General features: G+C 38.1%; 3 protein-coding genes across 3 annotated transcripts; 1 reads left to right on the top strand and 2 right to left on the bottom strand.

Moving 5' to 3' along the window:
• Window positions 1–1,283: 1,283 nt before the first annotated feature.
• Window positions 1,284–3,676, bottom strand: LOC101298887 (strictosidine synthase-like). The gene is made up of 7 exons (XM_004298028.1): window positions 3,619–3,676; window positions 3,402–3,522; window positions 3,244–3,247; window positions 2,212–2,220; window positions 2,060–2,115; window positions 1,654–1,920; window positions 1,284–1,509 (listed from the first exon to the last, which is right to left on the bottom strand). The coding sequence occupies exons 1-7, from the start codon at window positions 3,674–3,676 to the stop codon at window positions 1,284–1,286; spliced, it is 741 nt and encodes a 246-aa protein (XP_004298076.1).
• Window positions 3,677–5,501: 1,825 nt separating this feature from the next.
• LOC101298599 lies at window positions 5,502–8,508 on the top strand. The gene is made up of 7 exons (XM_004298027.1): window positions 5,502–5,792; window positions 5,870–5,929; window positions 6,049–6,126; window positions 6,250–6,351; window positions 6,441–6,553; window positions 7,822–7,880; window positions 8,502–8,508. The coding sequence occupies exons 3-7, from the start codon at window positions 6,096–6,098 to the stop codon at window positions 8,506–8,508; spliced, it is 312 nt and encodes a 103-aa protein (XP_004298075.1). The 5' UTR covers window positions 5,502–5,792; window positions 5,870–5,929; window positions 6,049–6,095.
• A 22-nt stretch (window positions 8,509–8,530) lies between these two features.
• On the bottom strand, window positions 8,531–10,057 carry LOC101298311 (pentatricopeptide repeat-containing protein At4g19440, chloroplastic-like). The gene is made up of 4 exons (XM_004298026.1): window positions 9,990–10,057; window positions 9,744–9,756; window positions 9,361–9,644; window positions 8,531–9,317 (listed from the first exon to the last, which is right to left on the bottom strand). Exons 1-4 carry the CDS (start codon window positions 10,055–10,057, stop codon window positions 8,531–8,533), a joined length of 1,152 nt encoding a protein of 383 aa, XP_004298074.1.
• Window positions 10,058–10,396: the final 339 nt, after the last annotated feature.

The raw sequence follows: 10,396 nt of genomic DNA, 5'->3' as shown, positions 1-10,396 counted from the left end.
TTTTTTTCCTTTTATGTAACTCTGTAAGTATTAAGAAATCTACATAAGTCATTCATATGAAATCTGTAGATTTCAGACATCAGTTAAAGTCTGTGATTAAAAATCGATGGTTTTAAGAAATCAGTGAAAGTCTATGAACTTTTCAAAGAGTCTATAGACTTTTCAAAAAGTCAATTGATTAAAATAAGTCTGTATGAATCCAAATACAATACACCCCCCTTCAACACAAACATCTCAACGAGAAATTTTTCAGTGCTACGGGAGGACCACGTGGCAGTCTGACGTGGTCCTACTTTCCAATCAAATTTAGACATGTAGATTTTCTTTACGAAAAATTATTTCAGCTATTTTGTCAAAGACCATTTTAGGTTTTCTGTTGTTTTTTTAATACTAAACCCTAAGCCCTAAACCCCAAACCCTAAACCCTAAACCCTAAACCCTAAACCCTAAACCCTATACCCTAAACTCTAACCCTAAACTTTAAACCCTATACCCTAGACCCTAGTTTGAACTTGTTAAATACCCATGAATGTCATTTCACAAAAAATTAAAAATATTTGTTTATATTTTAGTTGTAAAAAATCCATATGTCTAAATTTGATTGGAATGTAGGACCACGTCAGACTGCCACGTGGTCCTCCCATAGCATTTAAAAATTTCTCCATTTCAACACAAGCAATACGGTTTTACAGGCAAATTGCGTCTGCTCCCCACAAATTAGGAGCTGCGAAACTGGGACCTGGCCAGGTCTATAGAACCGGAGTATAAGTACTCTCATGTAGCAAAAGAAACCTCGGGACAAACCTCACACAAGTAACTGAAGTATGGTGGAAAGGCACCTGCGTCTAACCGTACGTTGCTAACATATCGGTAACCTCCTTACCTCTGAGCCAATAAGAAATGTGTCTATCTCATCTTAGTATAAATGAGATTTAGTCATACAATGTTATTGTTTAAAGATCGATCGAATACGTACATTTAGATTATCTCTATAAATATATGACTAATTGATAACACCAACATAGGGCTTTGCTGACGATCCAATCCACAGCTTCCCATTGTGTTCGTTAACCTCAGTAACAGACTCAAGCGTCGGACCACCCTCTCCATCCAACACCTCCACAACGTTTCCTTCTTCATCAAACCTTACTCCCACCGGATCTTTCGTCAACCACAAACCTGAAGAGGTCTGGTTACCCGGTGCTCCTCTTCAACTATTCAGTGCAACCCAAAATGTATGTACCGTTGTCGGTTCTCTTAATGTTATCCTGTGGCCTTTTTAGTTAAGTGAAGAGTTGTTTATCACCAGCTTTGGGTCCTCGAAGCCAAAACTTGAAGATTTTGAACGTAGCAGTTTCGGCTACTAGGAGAAAAGATCTGTCCTTGCTTAGAGCCACACCGTCTGCAAAAGCCAAGTTATTGAGCAGCACAGACACCTTCTTTCTACGAGGATCGTAATGCAATAACCTTCCGGTTTTGTCACCGGTTACGAATGACAAAGGCCACAACCTTGATTTGGGAATGATCATGATGAGAAGACGAGAGAAATTGTAAGCTAAGTTAAAAGAGAAAACAGAAGAACTTGCTGGGAACTACGTACACTAGTTCTAGAACTTTCTAGAGAATAATATTGATTTGATGCAACTATAGTACCTTCTTTGGTAAACTGTGCTGGTGTCTGTAAAATAAAGAATTCCAGTTTGAGTATCAATGTCCAGAGCATTCAGAAAACGGAAAGGGACTCCATTCAGGGAAGTGGCAAGTCGTTGAAGATGACCACCGTTGCGACCTATCTTTAAGAGACCGAAGTAGGCATCTGCAATATAGAGTTCACAAGTTTTTGGGTTGAGCTTCAAACCTAGAGGCCTTCCACATATTGGTTCAGTCTTATTGTCGGTTGAACCATCACATATCCTTTGCCTGCAGATTGATTAAAACAAAGTTATAGACTAACGTCAATCATTCATTCCTTAACTAGGCAAATTGCCCGTGCGCTGCCGCGGGAAAAATCATATGTGATTCATTGTTCGTTGAACATTTGTAATAGTAATATATTTACATGGACTGCAAGAAATAGATGTAGGCTGCTGCCTTGCAATACCCAATGTAGGTGCACTACATTATCATTGTGACAAAAAATAGTTCAAACCATCACTTCTTGCTGGTGCACTGCTGCTGAAGAGTGATAATCTTTACAAAAAATGTGTATACCCGCAGAAGCTATCATAAAAGCCACAAAAGTAAGAGTTGTCCATCAACATTACTTTTTTTTCATTTTCTCCAACTGGTTGTTCATTGGTAAAGATGACGATGCTACTTCTTTCTCCTGTTTGTTATTATAAAGAAGGTGAACAAAAGTTGAATGAACAATGAACAATGGTGCTACTCAATTGGGAAGGAGACAGTACCTGAGTGATACTACTTGCTTGAAACATGTGAAATGGAGCAATCTAACACTAATCAATGTTTACCTGAATTACATTGATGATTTTATGTTGCCAGCTTGCAAAAATTCAGCTTCTTCTCGATCTGTTTCTGCATACAAAAATCAAGCAGGTTGAGACAAAACAATGTTAAAAGAAGGAAGTACTTTTCACCACCAGGTTGCAAAATAAGCTTATTCACTGTACCTGAAGATTGAATTATGTTCCTCTTTACTAATAAACCACCAGTTTCATGACTTTCATCAGTTCCTCCACTTTTTACAGAATCATTGTTTTTATTTGTGATAAAAACAGCCCAGTGTTAGTTACTTAGTATTATTTATGGTAAATGTTTTTACTTGTGATAATACAATGGAACTACAAATAGTGGAGCACAACTTTTAAAAATAAAAGAAAAGGGAGTGTAAATACATACCCTTTAATTAAGTAGACGGAAAATAAGTTGAACAAAGAAATTGCCTTCTAGCTGCTGCTCAATTGGAACCTACAAAAAAATAGGAATTTTGTTAATATCTGATGAAAAGTCATTTTATCCTGTTGAGACTTGAGATAGTATACTATGGATTCTGATTTTGTAGCAATAATGAATGCGAAAAGCTATGAGATATAGTAAAGAGCTTTTGCAAATTTTGCACAACACACCGGCTGGTTTTCCTTTTAGGAGTCTGAGTGCCGACTTATGAGTCTTTTGAATCGTGACCCTTGGTGGCTGAATTTTGGTTTGCAAGATTTTGTTGCTGTAAAATACTGATGACTGTAAAAAGGTTCTGCTGCATTAATAAAAATGAAGTGCAGCTACCTGTCTGAATTCATAACACAATAAGAAGTTAGACATTACAATACAATGGAGTGCAGCAAGCTCTGAGAACATTTTTAAAATGGAAAAGATATAGCATCTATCAGGTAAATAATGTATAATAGCAAGACAGAAAGAAAGCATGATCAAGATAACTATACCTTCTTGTTCTTCTTTTATCAGTAAATGAGCAACCCGGAAACAACACTCCTGCATGACCAAAATGTGCTCCTTTTTTTGTTCCATCTAGGCCAACAACCAAGTCACCAAGAATTATACACACTGCATTTGAAAGAGGAATTTAAATTTTCATTGCTTGGTATTTAAATAATAATGTAAGTCACGTTCAATCTAATTTAGAAAGCATCAGTATTATACCTGCTTTGGGAAGTGGTTGTGTATAGGAAAGGTTCACCTTGAATCGGCTTTTGGACATGTCCATTCAGATTAGGCCTAGGCATAATCATGTACTCCCCATTAATGTTTGTCTTCAAGATCAATTGTCTTCACAACACCATAAACACACATATATCCACTTAATCTACATTCCTAAATTTGTTCTGGTATATATCATAATAGTAGTGTTAACTTATCAATGTATTGCCTAATTACTGATGACTGGTCTCACAGTTAATGTATATGTAATTTTTGGCTAAAGGGAAACTTTGTCAGATTCTTCTAGTATCGACTGATTACCAAGAGCAAGGAGAACGAAACTTAGTATCAAACTGAAACGAAATAACATAACCTGATTAGCAGGAGCTTAAACACAGGAACTGAGTTGCAGCAACTTGAACCTAAACCTGAAAAAAAAAAAAAAAAAAAAATACAGAAGACCGAATGCAAAACCTAACTGCCCAAAATTTGACATATGTAGATGCACAAACCTAAGAAGAAACAAAACACCTTCTGCACACAAATTTCCCAAAAATCGAATTGAAGGATAACCATATTGATGGATTCCTATACATGAGAACACCAAGCTTCCCCCGAAGCACCGTTTAATGACGCGCAATGCAGGAAATCAAAACAAAAACGGAAAACCCATGTATTGACAGTTAAAACCGGAATTCAATTTACCTCCCCGACGAAGGTAGATCACAACACGCAGCAATCTCACGAGCTCTGTGCAGCAATCTCACGACCGATCATGGTGGACCTCCGATCGCGATCTCTCCGGCCTTCTTCTTTATTCTAACACCGTCGGGGGAGGTCTGGGATCACGCCGGGGAGAAGAAACGGCGTCGCCGGGGCTGGAATGGTGGAAAAACGGCGGAAATCCGTACGAAAAACCCGTACGGACGTCCGCACCTGATAATCCTTATATATATATCCTCAAACTAGCCTTTTGCTTACAGAGGAAAAGAAGTGGGAGGCAACATAGAGGAGTACGTAGTAGTCTGTGTTTGATAGAAACCAGCAAGTTATAATAACAGCAATAATAAACACGATATGCGTTTGAGCATGTGTTAGATGTGCAAGCAAGCTACATTGCTACTTGATCATGTAACTTGATCGTTTGCCATGTAACTTGAGATTGCTGCACAGAGCTCTGATCGCGATCTCTCCGGCCTTCTTCTTCATTCCAACACCGTCGGGGGAGGTCTGGGATCACGCCGGGGAGAAGAAACGGCGTCGCTGGAATGGTGGAGAAACGGCGGAAATCCGTACGGACGTCCGCACCAGAAACAGACTGTATATATATATATATAGAGGCATTCTCATGTGCGGACGTCCGCACTGTTTTACGGTGTGGATTTCCGTCCGTTCGACACCGTACGGCGCCGCGCGAGGGCGCGCCTCCACCCCAGCGGACTCCAGCAGCTTCCCCGACCACTTTTCATCCCCGGCGAGTCCGCCGAATTCCAGTTTTCCGGCGAGATCAACTTTATTTGAAGTTTTGGGTGATCTCGCCGGAAATCTGGAAAAGAACGGACTCACCGGGGATGGAAAATGGTCAGGAAAGCTGCTGGAGTTCACTGGGGTGGAGGCGCGCCCTCGCGCGGCTCCGTATGGTGGCAAACGAACAGAAATCCGCACTGTAAAACGGTGCGGACGTCCGTAGCAGAGAAGCCATGTATATATTCTATATACTAAAGCATTAGGCAACTAATACTGTTCATATCTTTGTTTAATTATGTTTTTACCCCCAATTTAGATGAATTGTGTTTTTGCCCCCAGTTTGGGTTAAATTACAAAACTGTCATTGAGTCATTTGTTTTGCCACCTACTCCCCAAATGTGTCCTTTGTTTAGCCAACTGCTCTCAAGGCGTGTCCTCATCTTGGCAACGTTTATTGTCCTCAAATTAAAACCCTGTTCCACGCACAGCAGACCTCCTTTTCCTCTTTTGCTTTCGTCGTTCTCTCTCCGTCTCATCGATCTCTGCTTGGCTGTCTCTCGGTCTCACCTCTGCTTGGCTTTCTCTCCGACGCAGCAGTCCCTTCTTCTCTTCATTGAGTCTCTCCTTATTTAGGTTATCTTTGGAGTTCCAGTCGTGCGGTGCTTCGGGTTTGTGTCACCGACGCTTTTGGCTTCTTTCGTCTTCCAAAGGTACAATGAATCAATGGGATTTCCCCCTATTTTTGTTTGCATGTCAGTGGTTTGATAATTTTCGTTGTGTTCTGTAGTGAAATTAGTTCTATCTTGATAGTGATCGCGTTGATTCGGCCTTGATCACATTCGCTCAGGTACTTCGATGTGGTTCCTTTGATTAGATTAACCGTTTGATTTTTTGATTTGGCTTGCATGTTGGTTATGTATCAAATTGAGTGTGGCTGTTTTACGGAGGTTTTTTTATGGACTCCAGATTTTGGCATTGAAATAGTATACGTAGCTCCAAGTTTCTATGCTGCCATGATTGAAGACGATGATCAGTTAGACATAGGTATTCTAAACATAGAAGTGTTTATCATTTCAATATGAACGGAGTTCTAAGATGATTCGAGTTTACATAGAACTAACTCTCTCTGTTTTTTTATTTATTTTATTTTATTTTTATTTTTTAAAGATGATATCGAGATTGACATTCCTGAAGAGAAACCGAAAGAGCAGAATATGTTGGCAGCACTTAATAAGGAAAAACTGGCAAGCAAGTTTATGGCCTTTAAAGGTTAGTTCAAACCATCTATATCAATATGAAGTCATTAGTTGGATGCCTTGGAAGTTTCTTACTTGACACTTTTCCTATCACATGTAAAGTAATGAAACAAATGAAGACTAAGAGTGAGAAAAGTAACCCAAAGGAAGAGCAACAGGATGAGAAGGTTGGCTCTGTTGATGAAATCAAGAGGAGATATGGATTTTTGTCTGCTGTAAGAACAATATACATACACATGTCATTATGAATTGCATATCCTATTACTTTATATAAATTGTATAGTGTATATAGAATGTCCCATAGCATACTCATTTTCCTACATTCCTTGACCACCATATTTGCTGATCAAGCTTTATATATAGTTATATATACACTATGATTCTATTGGTTTTTAGGATTTTGAATTTCAAATTAGTGATAAGAGACGTGTTAATCTGTTGTTTTTTTTTTTGTTTGTTATTTGATGTGTTTGGCTATTTGGTTATTTATTTGTCTATTTTAGGATTTTGATGTCTATAGGATTTTGTTAAGTTTGTCTATTGGTTCGGATACTTTGTTGTTGTCTTCTGATTTTTTGATTTTCAACAACAATTGGTTTGCTGTTTGTTTTTTACTTTATAATGCAGTTGTGAAATTTAAAAATAAAAATAAAAATAAAAGCATTTACACCGATTAACTGAAAATATCATTCTTCTGCATATCTATGTGAACAACAAATTAGAAGTGAGATAAGTTTATTAATCTTCAATCTTCAAGTTCTGTATTTCAATGTCAAATTGACAAAAGTTGTTCTGCAAACTTTGAAGATATAGAGTCCAGTATGGAAGTTTAAAAAAAAACGTTGAAATAATGGTTTGTTTTTTATTTGATCTTCAGTTTTACAACTATTTTTATCCTTCAATTAAATTAATGTTCGTTAACCAAAATGTATGCTTATGAAAATCATCTTGAGCCAAAGAATAAAAGATGTGTGATTATAAATGTCTTTTGTACAATTGATTCATCTATTGATGTTGAAATCAGTAATTATTTATCAAAAGGGTATGATACAGTGAGTTACATATGGTGGAACATGTTGACTGAGAATGGATATAGGTGTATCAATGTTATGTGAGCACATGTTTATTTTCATCATGTTAGATCAATGATATATGATTAGATGTTATGCAGTGAATTTTGGCTAATAGTGAGGTACATACATCTGTATTTTCATTGAGGCATATGAAAAATATGTATAAAAATAAAGACAAACTCTAAGGACCACCTATAAATTAAAATTATGAGAAAAAAATTGGACAAATTTGTGTCAAGTGATATGTTTTGGGCGAGGAATTTGTTACAGTAGGTATGGTGTTATCAATATGATCTTGAGGGAACATAGGTGATTAATATACAATTTTTTTGTAATTACTGTAAAGTGATACCATGCATTCCATTCCTTTTTCAACATATCTTCTCTCAATTTAAATGTATATGTACCAGAGCTCAAGGGAACAAGAACAGATCAAAGACAAAGCAAGAGTAGATATCATGTGGTCCTTGTATATATATATATATAATCATTTGTGGTTTCATATATACGCAAAAATCAAAAGAGAAGCACCGTTTATAAAATGAAAATCAAATCCTTAATCAAATCAAAGGAGCTGAACAAACAAAGCAGGACATTATAGAAAAAGAAATTAACAGAACAAATGAAGAACGACTAACTTGAAGACTGTAATGAAGACGAGAATGGATATAACAGCACTTAAGAACTACTGATATTATGAGAGCGCAATAATTATCTGACTTCTTTTAAGTTTATGCTAGTTCAGTATTATAAATGGATTCATCCTACAAAAAAAAAAAAAAAAAAAAAAAAGGTAAAAATTATAAATGTATTGAAACCACACCCTACAGTTAAATATAATTCACTCTTCATACCGAAAATCTATTGAAGGCCAGATACTTGGTGTACCTAAACAGGAAAAATTTAGGTACACCAACATCAGAGAAGAATTTAGCACCGCAAACTATTTGAACGTCAAGATTAGCAATCATAGTCATTCATTTCAAAAGACTTCACAAACATAGAACAACACAAAACCCCTTTTTGAAACCAGCCTAGATGATTTCTAACTATCATTAGCTCTCTAACTGAACCCTAATCATAATGTTAGCTCTTGACAGTGGCGACATTGATAAACCATCAGTAGTTCCACTTGGAAGACATGATATCCATGACCCTTGTAACTGCAGGTTCTGGTTTCCCCCTTAAAACCTTCATCACATCCTCGGTGTAAGGCACAAACCCCTTGACCATCATCACCTTCACAAACTTTCTGCCTTCCTCCACAGCTGCATTGTCCTCCTGCCTTGCAAATCCCTCTAACACGGCAGTGTAGGTAGCAGCATTGGGCCGTATCCCTTTCTCCATCATCTCAAGAAAGTACTTCTTTGCATCTCCGAAGAAGCTGGGATCAGCAGCGAGTGCCTTGATCAAAATAGAGTAAGTGTAGGAGCACGGAGCATACCCATCATCCAACATGTGCTGGTACACCTCCAGAGCACCCTTCGTCTTACCAGCATTGATGAAGGTTTCAATAACACAGGTATAAAGTACAACCATGTGGTGCATGCTCGACTCAGAGTACTGCTTCTCAAAGAGCATCCACGCCTCGTGTCTATTTCCATCATCAAGTAAAGCCTTCCGCATGTTGTCTGCCTGTTTCTGGGTGCCTTGCTTGAGCCAGTCATGTAAGACTCTTCGCATGTCATCATCAGCTGTCGTCACAAGATAAACATGCAGCTTCATTGCCTTGATCATATCCTCCAGGTTTTCTTTATCAAAATCAAAACAGTCGTCATCAGGAACAAACCCAAGGAACCCCCTGACCTCCTCCACCGTCTCCAGCCAGGCAATGTCTGCAAAACACCCTTCTAAAAACAACATAATTGGGCTTCCTTCCCTTATCCAACATTTCCACAAAACACTCCTTTGCAACACCAACCAAATCAGTGTCCAAATTAGAGTCTGACCAAGCTGCAACCGAAAGTCCCAGGATCAGCACATTGCAGGTGAAGGAGCTGGGAGTGACTCCAGTGGCTAATATGTACCTGTACACGTTGAGAGCCATATTGGTGTCCCCACTAGTGAGCAATGCATCAATCATGTAAGTAAAAACCGCCACAGCCGGCACATTGGCTCTCTTTTTCTGTAAGAGAGGCCTGAATATCTGGTTGGCTTCATCAGCCAGCCCCTCTTGTCTCAGATAATCAAACATTCGAAATGCATACTGCTCTAGTCCATCATGCAAATCTACCTGAATTTTGTCAAATATAGTTCGTATAATCGTATATATTGGTTGGTATTTTCGCCATGTAAAAGTCTCCTACTTCCCAAACATCCAGAAAATGGAGACCCATAATAATAATCTGCAATTTCATCAAGAATCTAACTTTATAACCAAAACTATTTGTCCCAAATCCAAAATTGATGGAATTTTGCTTCTACCAGAATAAAGGTTTGAACTTTATGTGATTTATAGACAATGAGGTGAGATGGGTTACCGGAAGAGAGGTTCTTCGCCGGCGGAAATGAGAGGGTCTTTTGAGCAGCAGCAGCTCCGGTGGAGTAGTGCTGACGTGGAGGGTGAGAGAGCAGCTACTTGTTGACGGCGACGGAGCTGCCTGAGCGGTAGAGGGACCTCAGAGTCAGAGCAACCATCTTCACCATTTTCACTCAAGCAAAGCAAAGGTCGGTTTTTTCAGATTTTGAAGAAAAAGTAGCAATAAACTAACAGTGGGAGGTTTTTACTTCAGTGTGTTCTGTCAATAATAAGACAAACTTCCGGAATAGTGTTGGACTTTTGCCACGTGGTAGTGTCAACGGTCCGCTGGGAAGGGTTTTTTATTTATTTATTTATTTTTATTTTTTTTTTAAGTTTTTGGGAAGAAATTAGATAGATGAAAAATGTATGAGAGAAATTGGTAAATCTATAGAGAAAAGTTGATCCTAATTATAGAAAATGGCCAATGATAAAAAGATAATTTTAGAAGTAACAAATGATAAAAC

Source organism: Fragaria vesca, linkage group LG4 (genome assembly GCF_000184155.1).
Source record: "Fragaria vesca subsp. vesca linkage group LG4, FraVesHawaii_1.0, whole genome shotgun sequence".
NCBI classification, from domain to species: Eukaryota; Viridiplantae; Streptophyta; class Magnoliopsida; order Rosales; family Rosaceae; genus Fragaria; species Fragaria vesca.
Note: the sequence above shows the minus strand (reverse complement) of the source record. Positions and strands in the feature narration are given on the sequence as shown.